Here is a 22,043-nt window from a genome sequence, read left to right as displayed (position 1 = left end):
TCTTTATCCACTCTTTATTGAGTCAAAGCCTGGGTAATGAGAAAGGGGACAGGAATAAAGACCTGCGAGGGGGGTCTTCTCTCACTCCATTCATTTTCTTTTGTTCTTTTCACCTCTCACTCTCAATCTGCTCATCCCCGCCACACTACCTCCACCTCTCTATGGCATTAGACCACTTCAGAATGTCTGGCCCATCCCCGCAAATGGCTGAGACTGAAGAAAAGTACCACCGCAGTTATCTGGGGTTGCAAACAATGAATCCAAATTGCTGCTGAGACAGGGAGCTGCCCAGAGCGGACTGTGTGGGTTTTTTACTTACAAAAAAGTTCCAATTTCAGTGGCTTTGGAGGGGGAAAAAATTGGGCTGTGTGTATTTTCAACACTGCGAAAAAAAAGAATACACTCATGAAGTCCACAACTCGCCACAAACAGTTTAGCATTGTATGTCTACTCTTTAAATACTGTTACTAAAATTTGAAATCATATCTAAATGTACTTATGCATAGTCTTTCCAGGTTCAAGCTATCAGGACACACACACACACACGCACAGACAGACACGCACTCTCATTGATGCAAAGGATCTTGCTTGTCCTGGTGGCACAGATTGATTCTATTGCTCCGTGTCCCCTTCTCTTGTTTAGAGCTAATCGAATGTAATTCCCTGCTTGTGCCTCTCCATCAAATCAGACAGTGGAGTTTGTGCTGGCCGGCGGGGGCACAGAGGTGGGGATAATTATGATATTAATACGGAGGGGGTCTGAGGGGAAACTTCATTTGTCCTGCTGCCTGCCACGAACACAGAGAGGGGTCAATAGCCTCTCCTGCTTTTCCTACTTTAAAGAGGAGGAAAGGGATGAGATAATGAAATGACTAGTAAGGCAGGAGGGAATGCTGACGACCTTGTTTCTTCACAGCTATCACTTTCTCCCTCTTACCTTCCTCAGCTTAGGCCACTGCTCTAGTCTCTGTCTCACATGAATACATTATTAATATCATCATTCACTGCAGTTACATTTTTCTTATTACATTAGTCCTTCAGAGTATAATGACTTTGGAACCACTTGAATTAGTGTTATGTAGGAAAATGAGTTGTCACTGTTGTCCCTGTGATCATTTCAGCGCTATTAGACAGTATTTCAGAAATTTTAATTTATGGAATAATTCAAAGGTTACTTAATTGGACAGGCATAGTGATAACTTTGTGATTAAAGAGAAGCCTGAGCAGTGTAGGCTCTGCGGCGCTGTCCGTGGTGCTGAAACCTACCATATCACAGCTTTTTTAAAGCTTCTTTTTTCTCCCTCCTTTTTGGCTCTGTTGATTTATCAAAATCCACTCAGCGCTTTTGAACTCCCATGCTATTCACTTCCCATAACAAGCTCGCCAATCTCTACAGATCAATACATCTGGCCAAAGCTGTCAGCAGATCATGTGCAGGGGCCAACACATGTACTCATCATGTCTCGTGCATCGGCCGGCATCAGTCAGGGCAGAGGCCTCTTTCGCTCTGGTTAATTGAATGGGAAATGTTGAGTAGCTCCTTTGCTGTGCTGATCCGTTGGTCGGTGTGCAAGCAGGATACAGTAGCTCCAGAGCGGACATGCCTGCAGGCTAAAGGCAGACAGATGGATTCTTCATATCTACCAGAGTCCTCTTTTCATTCGGATCAGTTTAGTTGCCTCTGTGCTGAGCACTGGGAGACAGGTGCCGGATTCAGAGTGGCCCAGGTGATGTGTGATGACGGAGCAGAGCTGTCAGGTCCAGATTCACATCAGATACGTCCAGACTATGCAAGGCTACATAATGAATATTTCACTGAGATAAATCATGGATGAGCCTGGGCACCGTTCTGTTGATTTCACTGAGAGGGTAGAGAGTCAGGAAAACCTGGTGAGGGTTTGACTGGCTGTCTACAACCTCAGGGCAAACGGAGGCAGTAGAAATATAATTGCCTTTAGCTATGCAGGCTGTTGTTTGTATCAAATGGAAATGCACCTCTTCAGAGTATGCACTCAGATTTAGAGCATATGAATTTGACTTCACCACCTGACATTACTGTTCAATTCAAAACCCCGACACTGGACTGGCAGGAGAACAGGTGGCAGTATATGCAGTGGGAGTGTGTGTCTGTGAATCTGTCAGTGTCGGCACATGCTTGTCTTTTTGTGTGTGTCTGTGTGTGTATGTGTGTCAGACTTTGCTGCTCTGTTACTGCACTATGGTGGGAGACCGTGGTGCTCTCGGCAGCATGCTGCTGCTGGCAGGCCCCTACTCTCTCTGCCATGAGGAGAACAGCTGCTTCACGAGCATGTCGGGGTGTGAGCCATGTCCCCGTGGCTCCCCTCATCTCCTTCACTTTTCCTCCTCCTCTTGTGCAGTCATACAGACACGGTGCATCTGACATTAACCCTCTCCATCCCTAATACTCATAAACATTCAAATAGGTCTGTCTCCCTGATATCAACTTTACTTCTAGACCTCTGAGCGCATCGGCTACTTTCTGTTTCCACTCAGAGAGAAAATACAGAGTTACTTCTAAGTTGGTCTTTGCCCAAAACAGTGACACTGGGGTTTCTGACCGCTAAACAAATTGAAGGTTACTCTGGTGCTTAATTAATGGCTCCTTCTGGAGCGCTCTCTCCCCATACGATGAAAGGGAGAGAAGTTGAGCTAAACCCCAGAGGCGCACTGAGCCTCCTCTCCTCCTGGCAGACTGATCTGTTCCTCAGTGCCTGCGACCTTTTCTCTAGGCCCGTCGCCTGGCCCACCAGCACGGCCAATTATCACAAATCCCCCGCCGCATTTGTCTTGCCATTTTCACTTTGCAGCCAAAGAGGCGTGCGTGGCCATAGACTCATACAGCCCTCTAACCAGCTTCAGCCCAGACGGAGAAACAGAGGCCCACAACAGGTATGTGGTGCTTAAATAATTCAGTTATCGTGAAAGGTTAGGGCTCTGTCAGTACGGCGAACTGACATTCATCTTGCTCAAGAGTCATGCACCCGCTTTCAGAAGGAGTAGCCATCGGCGTGTTTACATTTTGCGACTTGCAGATTGTTATTGACACCAATATTTTACACGTTCTTCTTTGCTTTCTGTCCACTGGCAAGCTAAAATGAGCACAGAGAACCAGCTCACTGACCAGAACAGGGTCCGAGAATATAATAACTGTAACACTGCAAGCTTGTTGAAGAGTATTGCTACATACCACAATCCTGATTTGATATTATCCTCTATGTGGTACTTGATGAGCTTTCTCTTTAGCAACCGTTTGCTGCCTCTCTCATAGTAGATAATAAGAGATCCCTGGGCATCGTGTCACCAGCCAGGCTTGTTCGTGTTGTAGGAAGCAGTGGAGATCAATGGATCCACAGCAAGTCTATCCTGTGCTGTGCCAATCCTTACTCATGTAAAGCCTAGGTCTGCCCATGTCACTTTGCAGGCTCAGACATGATGGCAGAAGTGTGCACGCATCTCCATGCTTCCCAGAGAGCACTGGTCACAGCTAATGACCAGAACTGTCTGATTTGTCCTGCCCTGATTACTCCTCTGAGCCCCAATTAGCCGTGGATGAGGGCTGACATCCCGACACGATCACTTGGACGTGTCACAGAGGGAAAGATGCGCCAGGAAAAGAAAGGATAGAGGTAAGAGAGAGGAAGACAGGGAAAATGTATGTTAAAGACAATGAGTAGAAAAGAGGAGCTGGTATGAAAGCTCTGTTAATATAAGGCCACAGTCATTCACTCTCCATTCAGTCAGATATCGATCTCAATTCCCCAGCTACCACTCATCAACATACAAACTAACAGCTCTGATTGCAATTTCTATAATTGGCAATTTTCATTGTGAAAAACTGTCTATCTAAGGGTGTTGGCTGCATCTGGTCTGAGACAGGTTGATTTCTCTGTGGGCCATAAATGAAGAGACTAAGGACTGTTTGTGGGGGAAAAAATATAAGATAAAGATAAAGTATTCGGCCAGTGTGATCAAATCAATTTGCAAGCTGAAGTGAATAGTGAATTCCTGGGAGCCACAAAGGTATGTTATTATGGCTAAAAACATTGCCATTTCTTCCCCTATTTCACAATAACAATCTCTGTTATGAGCATTGTCATCTGTGTGCCTTCTTTTAAATATTCCTCCTTTTTCTTTCTGGTTGGATTCCCCACCCCTATCCCACAGTTCTGTCTTTATTTTTCTCTGCCACTGTGTCTCCCCAGGATTGCTGAGCTATCTCCCCTCTGCAAGTTTTGAGAAAATCTCTCTCCTTTTTGGCCTGCACTCATTCTCTCTCAGTAGGGGGCAGTGGAAAAGTAACTACAAGGGCACATAAAGCCTTCAGAGTCAAACCAGAGTTCTTTTAGTCTTTTTTGATCTGAGTAGATGTCATATTGAACGCACACGCGCACACACCCTTCAGTGGAATGGCTCTGCTGCTATGTCTGTCTGCTCTCCCATCTCAAAACACACCCACGCAAACCTGAGAAGACACAGAGGTTGAGAGGAGGAGGAGGGAGGAAGAGGACGAGAGGGAGCAAGACAAAGCAAAACTGTGGAATAGGAGGACTGGCAGAAGGGGAGGAAACAAGAGGTGGGAGGGATGGAGGTGCTTTGAGAATGGGGATTAGAGTTAGAAGATTAGAGGTAGAAGATGATATCATTTGGTAGAGATGAGCTGGAGCAAACGAGCAGTGCAAATCACCCGACGTTAACGAGCTGCCTCGTAAATTACTGCAGCCGAGTGTACGCTTGAAGCTGGATCTGGATAGGGCTGTGTAGTGCAAAGGAGGCATAATGCTTGTCTTCACATTATTTACTACCCCCTCCCAATTTATGTAGGTGTCTTCCCTTTGCCCCAGAGCCGAATATTGGCCCCCTGTGGCAGCATCAGATATTTCTGTGTAGGAAAGTTTTATTCAGCACTGTGTGCACTGTAAGAAAATGTTTTTACCTCTAATATTTTTTTTTTAACAATTTACTGTCATTTTACAGATTTTCCCTGCTTTGTCAAGAGAATAAGTAGTGAAATCTTTTTCTTATTTTTTTTAAATTTATAGTTGCTTCTGAAAACAGGCTAAAACTGAATGATGTCCACATCTGTATTTCTATTCACCCAGCTGGTCAAGACACATTGCTGCCTTCCTTAAGCCTGGTTCTGCCAGAGATTTTTTGGTTTTGTTTAGTTTTTCCTCCCCACTGTCGCCAAGTGCTTGCTCAAAGGGACTCCAAAGGAAACTTTGGGTTCTGTGTATAATTTTGTATGGTCTTCACCTTACTCTGTTAAATGCCTTGAAATGACAGACAGTATGTTATGAATTAGCACAATATAAATGAAATTGAAATGAATCGAATTGAAATAATTCCTTCTTTTACAATGTGTCACTGTAAAATTACCTTATTTCTGACCATATTTAAATCAGCAAAAAATATGTATTTTAATAATCTACAAAAAAACTATTTTTGTATAGCAATTTCACAGATTATCTCAGTTTTTTTAAATTAATATTATCTAGGAAAAAAACACAAATGAAGTATTAATTTACATCTTGTACTCTAGAAAAATAGGTCAATATTCACAATGTGTGACCTAATGAAAATCATTATTTTACACATATGTGCCATTATATTCATCTTGTTTTAGACTTTTTGAACATTTTTAAGGTATTTGTTCTGGCACCATTGTTACCAGATTTTTTTAATGCTTTTCCAGGATTTTTTTAAAGGGTCACATTCTAGAGGTTATACCGTGTGCAAATGATAAACTCCAGTCCTGACATACACCAACAGGTCAGACATAAATTCCAAAAAGAAAAACAGCAACTTCCTAACTTCCAACCTTTTCTGACTACTAAGCTTTGACAGGCTTTGCCTCATCTCCCTGTGTTTACAGTGTTTGCTTCTTAATGCACAGACTGTAGCAGAGCAAATATGAGCAGTCATTAAATTATATAAAAATGTTGATTTTCAATTAAATGTGATTTCTTAGGTTGCTAAAATTCCTTAAACCAGTTAGACGAATTCCACAGGGATTACAGCAATTCAGTAGAAATGAACGTGTAGAAATGAACGTGTATAAACCTGCATGTTTCAGACTGTCTAGGCGACATCCCAAGAGTAAGTGTGAGACAGACAGTGTAGGGATATGGATGACAGGGAGTTGGACTTTCTCTCTCCTTGTGCTCTTAGGGGGTGAGAACGGGTGGGGTGGAGGGGGAAATATACATTTCTATTTTAGCCAGGAGGCCAGCAGCAGGAGAATGACTTTCATTGGCTGGATTCTAAATATTACATGACTTCCTGATGGCAGTGTGCTGTCTGAGGCACTGTCTGGCCTGGTATTAACCTGACTGGATAAATCAGCCGTTTACCCAACTCTGGTCCTCTATCCAAAGTATTGTTTCCTGCCATCTTGCCTCATTTTCCCCTCTGCTTACCTGTTTTTTTCTGTGACCCTCCAGCTTCACCTGTTTCTCATGTACCATTTCTGCCTCTGGACTGCTTGCTATGGTGCAACCCACTGTGTGTGTGTGTACAGTGTGTGTATGTGGAGTTTGTCTGTGGTCCTCTGCCAAACCCCCTAACGTCATATGCAGCCTGGCAGGTGACAAATAGTTTTTTAATTGCTTGCACCAGGAAAATCATTAGTCTCTTCCCTTTCCTTGGTGGGACCAGGCAGGACGTGTGTGCAATAATAATAGCCTCAGTCCCGTTTCCCGCCCGCTATTTTTAGAACAGGTATTTTAAGGGCAGTCTCTGTATATGCCTGTGCATGTGTACATGTACAGATGAGCGTGTGCGTGTGTGTGCCTGTGCAAGAGTGTGTACAACCGCATACACACACAAAGGGGGGGTTAAATGGTCCAGAGGTGCTTTTCCTTGGTTGTGAGGCAGGAAAGCGTGTTTGTCAACCCTGTTCCTGCCTCATGAGAGTTTTTCTCGTTGCTGTTGCTTTTCCCCAGCCCCTGGGAGCATTCTGTTTGTCTCTGTGTATGTGCGTTTTTGTGTCTCCGCGTGTGTGTACCTCTGTATCTGGCAGGCTCTGGCCTCGGCCATTGTGCTGTAGTGCATTACTGTAGCAATCCACCGACACAGTGGCCGGCCAGATGAAGCCGTCCAGTTTATGGAGCAACCTGCAAACTCCAGCTGCTTTTGGTTGGGATTGTGCTTAGTGGTGAGATATAGTATTGATTTTCTCTCCTTGGTGCCCTTGCCATCCCTGCGTAGATATGCACCAGTGCTCAGCATCCATTCACTGAGAAAGGGGAGAGGGTGTGTGTGTGTGTGTGTGTGTGTGGGGGAGAGCGGAGGATGATGTTTATGTGACGATACTGACCCCATTCGTTCGCATGGAAAAGGCGTAGAACGTGAGGTGGCTAGACGGCAGGGGGGAATTGAGTTTGTGAGGATCAGATTGCAAGATGAACCCTGAATTTGATTTCTGTGTTATACAAGCATTTGTTATTATGTATCTCAGCGTCTGAGGGTGTTTGTGTGTCTGCATTCTTGTATGGGTCTATTACACAGGCGGGCTTGTGTGGATTTCAGAGTCTGAAAGGGTGCATGTGTTTGTGTGTGCTAGCAAGCAATTTGAATTTGTGTGGCTGATGTTTGCCTGCTTTTTTGCCCTTGGTTTGAATCCCAGTGGGGAGCCATGTTCAGCCCTGCTCCACAGCCACTCAGATCCCACCCTACCTTCACGCACTGCCCTGCCCCCCTACACCCCTCCTTTGTTCCTTTAACAGCATGGTAAAATCAAATACACGGCCAGTCATAATTTGAAACATTTTGTGGAACCCCCCTAGCCACACTGAAGCAGTTCAAGTAATGTAAGCACCTCGTTATGTAGAATATTTCATAGATAAATGATACAACTTAAAAATCTTTTTAAGCATTGTATAGAAATATTAGTGTGACCTTTCTGGGATTTTTAAGTCTGGTGCTTATAAAATGTTTAAGCAATGAAAACTGAAATGAACCTTCTAGACTGCTGATGTCAATGATACCTTTAGGTGTGAGGTACATCAAACATCAAAGGCCCAGTAACTACAGCACTCTTGTCCTTGTCTAACTCACAGAATTATACACAGCATCTCGAAACAATTTAATTGCAATTAATAAGTGAAAAATAGGATGCATTCAGTATAGAAAAACATTCTTCCTATTCAATCTGTACAGTCACTTTTTCACTTTTCCTGCCCAGCATCAGTTAAACAGACTTAACTTTTTTCATGTCTGACAAAGTTTAGGATTAGAAATGACTAACACTAAAGCCAACTGATCAGTTAGATGTGTGTCCTGTAGATTATTTGATATCAACGCCATTATACAATATAACATATTGTGTAATGGCTCTAACTTCTGTTATGTTGGCTTTATCCATCTTCGTCAACAACTGATTCAAGAACCCAAGAAAGATTGCAAAATTATTTCACCGTGTTTCAACTTCACAGAAAAAAAAATACCAAAACATCATTTTTTTATAACCCACTTTATTGCTCAGTTTTAAAGCTTGGTGTGAACAAATTAATATTTTGCAGCTTCCACCAATAATTAATCAAAGTGAGACTATCTCATTAAGAGATTATAAAATTTGCTCTCTCTCATCACAGTTCATCATAGAGTGTTGTATGACGGCCCACACCAGAAGAGTCACAGATTTAGGGGGTGGGTAGCCAAACAGCTGAAAGCCACTGCTCTGTATATGTATGTGTGTGTGTGTGTGTGTGTATGTGTGTGTATAATCAGGCTGTGTTATCCAAGCCAGGCAGCCCTACCCCTGCAGAACCGAGACTGGGGAGACCCGGTCTCTTTCCAGATTCATCTCTCCAGCTTTGTTTGACTAAGTAGTGCCATGGTGTTGGTGTTGGAGAGGGCTGGAGTGGTAACAGCAGCAGCAGTGCAGCGTATGCGTGGGTTGCCTGAGCCAGTGGGGCTTGGCACAGAGAGGCAACATATGTTCATGGCCAGCTTCCTTCCTCTTCTCCCATCCTTCTTTCGTCTCCCCTGTTTTTCTCTTCCTCTCTTTAGCTCACTTCTACTAAACCCCCCTCCTCCACTTTTTTTTGGCTGTGACTGACCTGGAATCACCTGTGGGAGGTTTGGTACAGAGATCAAAGGGCACCAGGGATCCCAGTGTCCCCAAGGACAATCCACCATGTCTCACGAATGCCACAGCCCTTCCTTCTAACAGCGGCACAGACGTACACTCCTCTTTGTCATTTTATCATCTGGCACATGATCAGAGAGGATTCAGCGCAGCAGGTTGTGACTGTAATAGGACTGTGTGGTTTTAATGTCTTTCCAAGGGTTGGTCAGCAGCACCTTGGCCTATCTCTGACCTACGTAAACACTGGCAGTTATCCAAGCGTGTCAGAAGCAACCATTTTTGAATTCTGCCAGCTAACTGGTAGAAATGGACCACCATCCTGCTGTCTAGCAAAGAGTTAACTGTGTCCCAGATAGCCCTAACCAGCTGCTTCAGACTTTCACACCTTCTCTCCTGCTGCCTGCTCTCCTCCTTGCCTCTTGGACCAGTAAATGAACACTCATTTGCAAGTTAGATAAATCCTTTGAATGTATTATTGATGCAAACAAATTAGCCTGTAGGCCCCAGACAATAGCTAATGGAGCCTTGGCTTATGGGTGAGGTAGTTTCCAGCGAGGGCACTGTCGGTGTTCCAGGATTGATGCCTGCTCTTCTGCCCCGTAATTATTTCTCCTACAAATTATTCAGCTGTTCTGATGCAGTTTGGGGTTTAAAGCAGTGCTTCTTATTGCTGTCTATATGATTCCAGGCCTCACCCCAGCCACATTCATTAGTTTATTAAAGAAAAAAGACATGGGCAATTAGATAACTGGGATAAAGCCACAAAAATGAGGGGATGTGTTATTATTCAAGTTTATGCATGCTGCTCATAATTCACTGGGGTTTATGTTGGTGTTGCTTTTTCAAGGATATTCTCTTATCTTGTTGTACACAGACACATGCACACATTTTAACAGCCTTGTATAAGCCTGTTCACGTATTTACAGAGACTCAAACTGACTCGCTTTCACAAATAAGCATAGAAACACTGGCAGAATGTGTGTGGCTAACACAAGCATAGAGGGGACACATATGGACACATCCACACCCACGGAGGAAAGGCAAGTGCTTCTAATTTATGCTTGCTGGCAATAGCATGGCAGAGGTTGTAAAGGCATGAGAAGAAAAACTGAGAGAGGAGATGAGAGAAAGGGAGGACTACCATACTGTCCTCAGTGATTAGGAGGAAGTATTGATCAGAGGAGGAAAGGGGGAGGCAGGCTGAGAGGGGGAGGGAGAAAACAGGCCTCAGGGCTCGGACCCCAACTCTCTGGTGGCCTGTACTCTGTTCCGCTCCTGCAAGCTGGCCAGGGCCACTGGGAGATTCATCAAAGGGTCTTATCCCTCTATCTGTCCCATATGCACACACACAAATACACTTATTAATGCATACACACACGTTCCTCTGGCCTTTGAAAAATGCTCTATTTGATGACATCACTCCCCCTTTAGTTCTATTGTTAGACACCGTAAATTAAAGCTGATACATTATCACCACAGTACCGAGGAGAGTCACGGCCTCCTTTTCTTCTATGAAGTTCGATGTCTTGCACAGTGATAGTTAGCAGTGCTGAAGTCCACAGGCCGCCTTTGACTTGAAAATTTCATACGTTGTTCATTCCCCTGTCTCTTGTCATAGACCTATCCAGTTACGGTAAATCCTGCAAGTTTTAAATCTTGGCCTGCAAATAGCCTGATTGAACGTGCTGTTTTCTTTCAAAGCGTCATTCCATGTGTCCCCCCCTTTGAACACATCACACAGTAGGGATAGTGTCAGTAGTCTTGAACTGCATGTTTCCAGCGTAGCAGCAATCGGGCAACGGATCAAACACACACACACACACACAAACACACACTCACACTCACACACATGACATCAATCAGCTGGTCATGATGGTGTGTCCATATTCTCCCCCCAGTATTCAATGTGCGTAGAGGAAGTATTCATTACTCTGCGCTCTCTCAGGGCCAGACCTGTGTTAATGCATTTTCTCCTCTTAGTCTCTTTTTCTCTCCCTCTCTGCTCCCTCTGCCTGCTTTTCAGCTGACTCTGAGCTTTGGCAATCTTATTTGCCTTTCGATCCAGATCAATCTTCGTCTTATCTACAGCTCCTGAATCATAAACATTTCATAAGCTCAACCTTCACACTGACAGACATGGGGTGTTGATGGTTTGGTGTAAAGTGCCTGTGGAGGCCAGTTGATGCTGGACTTCACTCAGTCCGGAGAAAGTGTTGAATTCTGCCACACAGTACACGCCTCCATCCTGCACAGCTGTCGCAGTACGAGACACGCACTGTGGTGCATGTGTTGGTGAGTGCGTGTCTGTGCACTCCCATACATAAAGTGCGTGTGAGTTGTCTGTGTATATGTGTGTGATGTATTATTCATAAGAAGAAGCATTCATCTCAGTGAGACACCTTCAACAATTTGGAGACATGGTGTGCTTAACGGCTTAATGTAGTTGCTGCAATTTGCCTCTCCTCTGGCTGATTAACACCGGCACTCTAGTCTTCACTTTGCTTTGCCTCACAAAGGATTAGGTGTTATAAGAAACATGGCTTCCAAGGGACTTGATGAATATTTCTCCAAATTTACCTGACATTTTCTGATTTGAACGTCTTTCGGAATACCCGCTGCAATTCAATTTCTGTCTCACTATTTAGTCATTATCGCACGGAGCTCAGAAGAGTCGTACACTAACCGTTTTCAGGCGAAGCAAGAATGACCTTGGATGACTGTGTATATAGACTGTCCCAGTGTCTCTGTGCATTTAAATGGAGGATAAGGACTTTCCTTTTTTTCTCATTTTCCTTTGTCTCTACTTCTCTGTTTTTGTCCCCACCTACGTTTTTTGCAAAACAGCAGGTCAAACTTTCACTGTGTGTGTGTGTGTGTTTGTGTGTGTGTGTGTGTGTGTGTGAGTGCCAACAGTAGAGCAGTCAGCAAAGTGCCACCTCAGCACCTGTGCTTTAATGATTAATACCATATTGATGGTCTCAATTAATTTCCTATTACACCACCAGAAGGCTGCGGTCGCTCCGTCTCTGTCACGGCCCTGCGCTTGTTTTGGGAAGCCTCTTTGTGGCAGCTGCTGGATGGAGATAGTATGCTTCTCACTAGCTCACAAACACAATTTTACAGACAGATGTACCAAACATGCACATGCACAATCACACACACCAGTATCTTATGGAAACACACACACACACACACACTATTACACGCTGCTTTGCTCCTCGCATTTCACACGCTTGCACATAGATAAACAAATAAAATGTAACTCTGTCTTTTTGTTGAATCATTTTTAAAGGGGACTTCTTGTGTTTCAGTTACAATATTTGGCAATGATTTTTTAAAAAACTCTTTAGAGCCTCAGAGATTCAGCTGCGTCTCTCTGTACAATGCTCTGTAGCAATTTTACAAAACGCTGCTCTCACCTGATTGTGTGACTTCTACACAATCTTCTGTGTTCTGCATTTGAACCTAGCATGATACACTGCATGCTAGGCCATTTCCTAAGGGCTATTCTTTGGTTCTTGCATAATTCCCTCCCCTGCAGAGTTACATATTTGTAACAGTGTGTAAGCGGCTGATTTATTCCCATGATGATGTCTTTCTGAGCTGTTACTTGATAACACATTCACATGACCTTAACTGTCTGTGGACTTGCTCTTTGGATCAATTTGCAGTCAACACTGCCCCTGTAGAGAGGCTGGGGAAATGCTGTTTGTCGATCAGATTGGCAGACCTCTGATAGCGCCTTTTTTTCTTTGTCTCTTCATTACCTTTTCATATCCCATTCACAACTTCTTATCTCTGACCACTCCGTACTTCACCCCCTAAACCCCTCTATCTCTTTCTAATATGCACTGTTTATCTCAACCTCATTCTTTCATTCTGTCTCGCACACAGCCACACACTCGCACACTGTCTTTAGTTTTCAGTTTTCATACGGACCCAATACACACCACCGGTTGCTAGGAAACCATTTGAGCGTTTTTTTCCCAGGGGCAGACGTTTGATTACCCATTTGTATGGTGTGTATGTGGGTGCGTGTGTAGAGGCCAGTGTGTGTGTCTCCAGAGACAGGTCTTGCCAAGCTGAGCTCAGGGGCTGTTCCAGTATCCAGCCCAGTAATAATAATGAGCCCCTCACCATGTTTGACAGAGCACACAGGCTCAGCAGTCCTGTGGCCATTGCTCTTGTCATTGTGTGTAAGCCTCCTGATGCATCTGTGCATATCTACATATATGTGCATTTATGTTCTAAGACTTTACGCCTGATGCGATCAGTTTTCTCTTACAACCTCCAGTTGTTGTTGCCGCTGACAACCGGTGTTATCTATTGTTGTTCAGTGAGCTATTGCAGAGGCAGATAGTGGCCAGGTTGGACTGTCTTGCAGCTGGACACACATCAGTCCTCCCTGTGACTCCCTGTTTAGAAATGCACCAGCACATTTCACTCCCCTGGCTGCTCCTGTGAAGTCCTGATTCGCACACAGACATGGGCAGAGGCCCATAAATAGTACGCCTTGTCGACTGGCACAGGGAGAAAGACAACGCACACAAACAAATCAGACTCAGCACTGATATGAAAGGGAGTGAGAGCAGAAGAGAGAGACAGCAGAGAGATGGCATTAGCTATGTTTCCTTCTCCAAATGAATTGCACTATGCCCTGAGAGGAAGAGATGAAAATGAGAGAGCAAGCAACTGGAAAAGACTCAAAGAAAGCCAGAGGTTGAGAGGTTACTGTGAGGCAGAAACAAAAGAGCCATGAAGACAGAGCACACGTTTAAATCCTCCCTGTGTTAGAGAGGGCTCCATAACTTCCTTTCCCTCTTTTTACTCTTGCGTGACTCTGTGTCACCTGGATGGCAGCTGAATATTAGGATCAGTGCCATGGGCTCTGCCAAGCCATTATGGCAGCCGGATGGGCTCCTGATGGCCCTTTCTCGGCTTGCCCCTGGGCAGCAGCCTCTCACTTGGGACCACAACAACTAATGGAGAGGGTAGTGTGCTCTGTAAAGGCCTTAGGAAGAATAAGTAGGCTGTAAACTGAGAGTTGAGTTGTGGCAGCTAAAGGGGCTTCAATGCCTCACTGCCCGGCTTACCGCCTGACTTACTGCCTGCCTGCTTGGCATCCAGAATGCTCCTCCATATTCAGGCTCTGAATACTGGCCTTTTGCACTTTTATTGTAATGCATGCAGACGCTTGGCACGGCAACAAACACACTCCACCTTTTACTGTGGTGCACCGCACAAATAAAAGATTTCGAAGTAGGGAGGAGTCACACAAAAATAGTGGAGCACTCTCTTGCATACTCACTCACAGACATGTAAAATTGCAAAATGCACTCACATATCAGCACAATCACACACACAAGTGCACACAAACATACACACAGTCGTGCATTCCCCCACCCAGAGTGAAGCAGTTCTGCCCCTCTAAGCTGAGTTATTTAAAGCCCCGCTCTCAACTCCATCGGAGTGATTATGTGCTACTGAATTAAACATGCCTCAGCCCCTGGCTTCCTCTGAAACACGCTCAAACATGCTGGCCTCTTCCTGTTCCTCAAAAGTTCCAAGTTCTGCCTTTCATATCTCCCATCCAGTATACTAGGTAGTGGAGGTAAAGAGGTGGGCTATGAATCTTCCCTAAATCAGGATCCCCTGCTGTGCCCCCCACTCTCCCATTCCACTCACAGACCTTGGACAGAGGCAGCTGAGGTAATTCACATTAAGAAAGCCTCCTCTAAACTGATTCATACCCCTGAATTGATACCCACCCCAGGCATCATTTTAGCTTGGCACTCAGGCAGCGTTGTACTTGGTGGAAGGCTGGGTGCAGTAGACGGTGAACTGTAGCAGTTAAGTTGAGCGTTGACTCCAGACACCCCAATTAGGGTGTCTGTATTCTAAACTGGGAACGTTTAAACAAAGAGTTTGTCATAGACGACCCAGAGAGAAGCAGGTTCAGATAAGGGTTTGCTCTGCTACCTCGACAGGAGCTTCAGGCTGTTTGCTGCCTTTTTGGGACTGTTTGACGTGGGGTTTTGTTTACTTCGCTCTGTGTGTGTGTGTGTGTTTGTGTGTGTGTGTGTGTGTGTGTGTGTGTGCGCATGTGTGTGCATGTGTGCTCATGTACTGCATGTGCATATCTGTGCTGCTGTGTGTCAGCACGAGGCAAGGCACAAGCCAACCACCCCCACATTCCAAAACACACCCGCAGTGAGCGATAAAGGTTCCAAACAAAAAGAAGAAGTCTTGTGACTTGTGGAGGTGAACTTACAGCACCACAGAGGCAGTTGACCTTGAAATGAGCAGTGGTGTTTGGGGACAGGCGGGGGAGGGCAGTGTTTAAGAGTGCAACCTCAGTGCCAGAGGCCAGGAGGCTGCCTAATGACTGGCACCTCATGCTATCCATCACCATGCCACTGCCAGGGCAACTGCCCCCGCATAGCCAAGTGAGCAGGGCCTTAATCACCCCCCATACCTGTTCGGCAGACCGTTCGCATACGGCATGAAACACGTACATCCTGTGCACGGGTGCTTCATATGCACATGAAAACTGCACAGTCATATGCGACGATGCACACAACACATTGTAATATGCACTGCACACACAGACAGCATGAATATGCAGTCAATGCTCTCAGACTCACACTCACAGCTCATTGTGCACATTCTGCCTGCATACTGATGTACGTACACCAACTAACATACAGAAATCTGCCTCTAGACACTCGTTCATGTACTATTTTTAATTTAATATATGCAGGCTGAAATACAAAGACACAGATACATTCATAAACAAAAAATACACCAAACCCTCCCTGCTGTATTCATGCCTTGATGCTGAATGTTTGTGACAAAACAATTGACTGCTCCTGCCTTCATGATATTTTGCATTGAAATGGATATCCCCATAGCCTGCTAGTTCAATTCTCTCACGAAGAACTGTTTCATTTTTTTCCCTTCCTTTGCTTATTTTCCCAATTCATTCCTCAGAGTGAAAATGGAAAGGGGGGCTTTCCCCATACCTGAGCCCCTGTCTGCTCGGTACTCCCCTTCAGGATGACAGGCTTTGAAGCCCCTACTCCTTAGTGTGGGTTATTTTATCAGTGGAACAAGGTTTCCCCCTTCACTCCCTGGCTCATCCACGTTCCATGAAGCATCCCCTCTCAATTAAGATCCTTTCATGTTAATGGTGTTCTTATCGCTCCTGTGCACAAGTTGTGAAAGCGAGGCCTACTATAGTAGAGTACAATCATGGAGCGGAGCTGCCTGAATGACAGTATAAGAGCTGCCGTGCTCATTCTTCTTTCAGTCTCTGTCTTTCTGTGTAACTCTATCTCAAATTCGGTCTTGTTCCCTTGCCTATTCTGACTCCTAAAGAGCTGTGGGGGGCTGCTGGAGTAGCAGCTGCCTAGAGAAGTTCCAGGAGAGGGGCAGGTCTTGTGGCAGGGTCGCAGAGATTTACCGAGGCAGCAGACACATTCCTTGACCACTCATACCAGATTCTACCAGTAGATGTGCTTTGTACTCAAGTCTCACTTAGTTATATTACAGCTGCAGCTCAACATACACATCCACTAGCACACATTCAGCACAAAGTAGAAGGTCATTGTATCTGTCTCCACCGACATCTAACTCCGTCTGTGTCTTCAGCTCCATTAGCGACTCCCTCTGCCTTTCTCTCCCTGCTTGTCTTTTGGAGTAGAACAGGGTGTATGACTTCAGGATGAGGTAGGCAGTCACTGAGAGATCGTAGAAGCACTGGCTGCCTCTGAATGCGTGGGTGCCAGAGAAACCTGTTGCCTGGCTACAACAGCACCTTTATCCTTCAGTTGCGATGGCGATGTCTTGCATATCACAAATGCAAATGTGTGCAAATATGTGTGTGTGTGTGTCTTTTCATATGCCTTTCATGTGTTTTGTGCATTTTGTACTAGACTTGTGAACATGTGACTCTGTGTTATTTTACATGTGCATGCATGTCTTTGTATGTTGCTGTGTGTTTCTGTGTTCTGAAAGAGATTGGTGAAAGGAGGGGCAGGAAGGCGCTCCACCACCCACTCAGCAGGCCTTCCGCCCCCATGACTGACTCCCCAAGACTCCACTAGTAATTAGCTCAACATCTATCCATCTGTTCTAAGGCGGCGCAGTAAACATTAACACAACACAGCAACATCAAAATGCTGGCTAGATGCACGCTACATTTTATGCATACATGGTACATTCAGGCTTTAATGCATGCATATGAATCATTGGCACACATGCTTGCAAGCAATTTCAAGCTTATGTACAAACATAATATCACACAAACACATATGCAGCACTATATGCATTCACAAGTAGTCTGTTTTTGTCACTTAACACAATGTAAAGTGAACAGGAAAAAAACTAATCAAATACTTATGGTGTGGCCATAATTTGTCTTTATCGCCTTTTCTCTTGCTTTTTTTCAGTAAACTTAAGCTGTCTTACTTTCTTTTGTCTCCTCTTGTAATCCTAACTGTTTGGCTGATGTTGAGATCAGGTTTCTGTGGTGGGACATGCATTCATTTCAGGTCTTTATACTCTCCTTGTCACTTATGATAGTTATCTATGACTCTGGCTCTGTGGTTGGGGTCATTCTCTCATGCTGCAAAATGAATTTAGGACTGATCAAGTGCCTCTAGGATCCGAATCTAAACATCTAAAATGACTAAAATCTCTCCACACCCATAAAACAGCAGCAGTTCCTGCAACTGTATCCCAGTTTTCCCTACCACTGCGGAAGTGAGGCTGGAAAGCTGCCCTGAGACTCGCATGGGAAATGAGAGGAAAAACAACAAAAAGACTACATTACACAATTAATCAATAAGTTAATGAGATCTCATTTTCTCTAGAAAAGACTATCCAGGCAAAAAGTTCTCCCTCAGCCGTTTCCCCCTGTTCTTGGAGAACCAACTCCTGATATTACATCGTGGAAAAAGAAAGCAGCCAGCAGGAAATTAAATTAAATTACCATCCTGATAGATTTATGTGACGCTTTACATTTTCATTGTGTTGTTTTCCTCAGAGTGGAGGTAGGCCTGAGAACTGTTAAATATGTTGTAAAGTAAGTGGAGAGAAAGAAGTAAAACAAGACTGGAGAAAGAGAGAGAAAGTTTCAGACGTTTTACGCCTCTAGCTCCCTCCTTGGTTAACAGCACAAAACAGATTCCTAATAGTGAAACACAGCAACACAAGGATTACTTATGTTTGGATGAGCTGAAGGACTGGCCACATGCTCTATTGCTTTGTCTTTACTGTGTATGCATGCATATTTGTGTAGCTATGTGTGAAAAGGTAGGAAACAGCTGGGCGTGTGGGTGTTGGAAGGAGGGGATTGTGCGTAGCCACGTGTATGATTGTGTTCATCTAACCCTTGTGTGTCTTATATATGTGTCCTTTACATTATGCTAATCAGTTTGTCCTTGCTTAGTCTGTCTTTGTATGTGTCCATGCTTGTGTGTTTGTGCACACTTATGCATGTGCTGTATGCATATTCACTCCCGTCTGCACCTAGTATATATCTACATACAATTATATATGCTCATAATTGAATGAAGCTGTCTACATTCTGCACTCTCATTCCAAGAAAAGATTGAGGGCATCTCGTGGCTATTGACACAGCTGGTGATGCCATCTGGGGGGCATCACGCACCGCCTGTGCCATCTCCATCCAAACAGGGCAGCAGTCGTCACCTAGTGTCCGTACCAATGACAGGGGACAAGGAAAGCTGTGAGATAACACTCTGCAGTGTCCAGCTCCAGCTTGTGGTTGAAGTGGTGGTGATGGTGGTGAAGAGGTATAACTGCACAGACATGCTGGTAGCTGTTTGTATGTTTGAGACCTTTTCACAGAAGTAAATGTTTCTGTGTATCTGTTTGCCCCCAACCACACCCCTGTCTGATGTAATGGGACAAGCAGAGGGGGGGAGGCATAGTCCCAGATTAATGGTACACACTGAGAGGGAGCACAGACCTACAGTAGCAGCGCCTTGATTTATATGCCACTTAGTACTGATGAAGCTTCGAACTGCAGTCACACACGTGTTGTCGTGGCGTTTTTCTCGATCAAAGTCATAGTCGGTTTGTCCATTCTTGCATCTTGTTTAGCTACGAGTGCATCCGCACATGTAGGTGTGCACTTGTGTTATTTGCTTGTGTAAAACGTGTAATCTCTGTTGCTTTTCCACCTACATAATGGGAACATTTCAGGCCTAGATATTCACAACATTTTATAAAGAACAACCTGAAACCATTGGATGACCTTAAATTCAGCTGTGTATAGGTCGGTTTTATTCATAGCAGTTTTTATTTGCATCCTATGCGTCGGTGTAGGGATTTTGTACTTTGCGTTTACGTGTTCAGTTTGTTGGCTTAGTGGCAGTCAGATGTTTACAGCTAAGCGGAAGTGATAAAGACTGAACCTGGAACATTCCTTGTGTGAGTGCTTGGTAATCAAAGCTTTTCATGACTACAGAGTTGAATTGATATTTTTCACACCTGCACAACATTCCTTTAAATGCTACATATTATTCATAAGCTGTCAATTTAGAGAATTTGCAGAGGTAACCCAGTAACAATTTGCAGGCAGCAAATTATCGAGTTTTGACTTGGTAAATACAGACAGAGTTAATTGAGGGCATCATCTCACCATGTGGGAGGACTTGACAAAATGCCATAAGTGTGTTACATGAGCACACATTGTAATTAACACACATATGCACATACAAACACAGAGACTAGCATACAAACCAATCACACACACATTTGGAGATACAGAGATAGATAGTCACATAATGAGTGAGATTATTACTGATTTCTGATCCCAGATTTGTTCTGCTGTCTGGCTTTGTTTTGGGTTGCTCTTTTCCTCCTCTGTTCTTGGGCTCTGTTTTCTGTGTGAGGGTTACCATGCAGTATTTCTAATTCGGCAACATTTACTTCTCACCAACCAGCTGGCCTGTTCCACATAAAAGCCCTCACAATCTGAGCCACAGTATCCACGTGTCACTACTACTCTTAGCTGTTGTATCCTGAAGAAACCGCACTACTGACTATGCATTATGTCATCTCGTCTAACCTCTCCCACACACTCTGTCTGTGTTCTCCCCACAGAACCCTGATATTGTGCTCGTCCACTACTTGAATGTTCCGGCTATTGAGGATTGTGGGAAGCCATGTGGACCGATCCTGTGTTCCATCAATACCGACAAGAAGGAGTGGGCCAAGTGGACCAAGGAGGAGCTGATTGGCCAGCTCAAGCCCATGTGTGAGTATTTGAATGATCCCACTCAGAACTATGCATACATGAGTTGATATCACTCCAGTCTCAACTTTAAGTCACAGCCTTGAGTATAAACAGAGGCTGTCATCATCAACAGAGCCCTAAATTATCTTTATGCATGTAAAGACCAAACGTTTGTCTGAGAATTCAATGTCTACTCCCGTTCACTTATAGCTGGTAGACTAAGTGCCCTCAGAATCTCAGTCAGAGAGCATCTTTGGCCAGTAATCTTACAACAGTGTATGACTGTCCACGCTTTCTGGAGCCGTCTGCTACTTATGGGTCAAGGTTCAGCTCTTCCCCTAGACCTCTGGCACCATTCTGGCCAGACTGAAAGTGCATCTCCCTCTGGCCTATGAAGGCAGAGGAGGGCAGCAAGCTGGTTATTGATTCATGTTAGTGCATGGGAGCAGGAATGTCTGACTCACCAGAAATCCCCCTCCACCCCTTCTCTGCATCTTTCTGTCTCTCTCCTCCTCAATGAATTGATCCCTGTTGTTAACAGCTTTACTAATGCTTTGAGTTGCACTGTGTTTTTATGAGTTTCTAGGCCTGCCCAAAAATTGAGGCGGTGTTTTGGAAAAAATTGGGGGTTTTGTCTGATGATGTTAATAGCCAGGAAGGGGACCTTGTGGGGCATTGAAAATCTTTCAGAGCGCTGTTAAGATAGCTTTAACAACCAGACTGTGATTTGGGTGTGTCTGGCAGCGGCAGGGGAGCTGTGACTGATATTCCGATGGCCAATTATTGGTGATGTGGCCAGGTAAAGAGGAAGGTGTCAGCAGCTTTTCAAGCACACACACATGCCGGCTGCATACTGAGTAGGCGGTCCAGGCCATCATCACTGAGGTCTATGCTATATTGTTACCCGCGTCACTGCATTAGTTTTAGGACATTATAGCATAAAGCCTTACCTCAGGACAGCCACTGAGCAACAACAGCCTACTGTATTCATTACATCTGTGGCTTAATGTAAAAATCAAGCACCATTTGCAGTAATGCGTAAAGTCATTAACTTTGGGAGTTGTTGGGACAAAGAGGGTGAGTGTGAGATGCCTTCTAGCTGGCAGACTACATAAGGGGGCTACATAAAGAGCAAAAAAAAACCTCTCCTGCTTTCTGTCTTTGCTTTCTGTCTTTCTTCTCCTCTCTATCCCCCTCTTTCTCCTGGAGCATCCAGTATGTCAACATGGCCTAAATGATGGAGCAACATTGCCATCTAGTGGTCTTGTGAGATACAAACTTCATTTTATTGTGGGGAGTATAAAGACTTGCGATGAAGTCATGCTGTAGTAACCGTGCATTACTCAATCTTAAATCATACATGAGCTCTTAACACATAGGACATTTTAACCAGACTGACCTATATCCTTTAATATCTTTGCATTGAATATATGTTTCTCCTTTTTGTAAAGAGCTGAACTTTCTACATTCCTTAAAGGTTGTATAAATAAACTAGCAGGACAAATACCCCTTCTATTTCCATCCACACTAACTTTTTAGTTACTTTATAGTTTGAGAATTGGATGCACAGGGGCTATTACATGTCAAATTAACTAGACTTTTACATTTTGCCACCTTTTTTTAAAATTTGGTCTTCTTTTTCTGGTGAAATATGAATCAATATGATGA

At 44.4% G+C, this 22,043-nt stretch overlaps 1 protein-coding gene across 6 annotated transcripts in view; it reads left to right on the top strand.

The window, feature by feature from the left end:
- camta1a (calmodulin binding transcription activator 1a) overlaps positions 1–22,043 on the top strand; it is a 283,696-nt gene that overhangs the window by 225,794 nt on the left and 35,859 nt on the right. For all 6 annotated transcript variants that reach the window (XM_035954376.2, XM_035954375.2, XM_035954373.2 and 3 more), the window contains one exon: positions 20,243–20,396. In XM_035954376.2, the coding sequence (XP_035810269.1) occupies positions 20,243–20,396 (154 nt within the window). The remainder of the gene's footprint in view (positions 1–20,242; positions 20,397–22,043) is intronic.

The sequence above is a fragment of the Amphiprion ocellaris genome, chromosome 8 (assembly GCF_022539595.1).
Source record: "Amphiprion ocellaris isolate individual 3 ecotype Okinawa chromosome 8, ASM2253959v1, whole genome shotgun sequence".
In the NCBI taxonomy this organism is placed as follows: domain Eukaryota; kingdom Metazoa; phylum Chordata; class Actinopteri; family Pomacentridae; genus Amphiprion; species Amphiprion ocellaris.
This window is presented reverse-complemented; position numbering and strand designations above follow the sequence as displayed.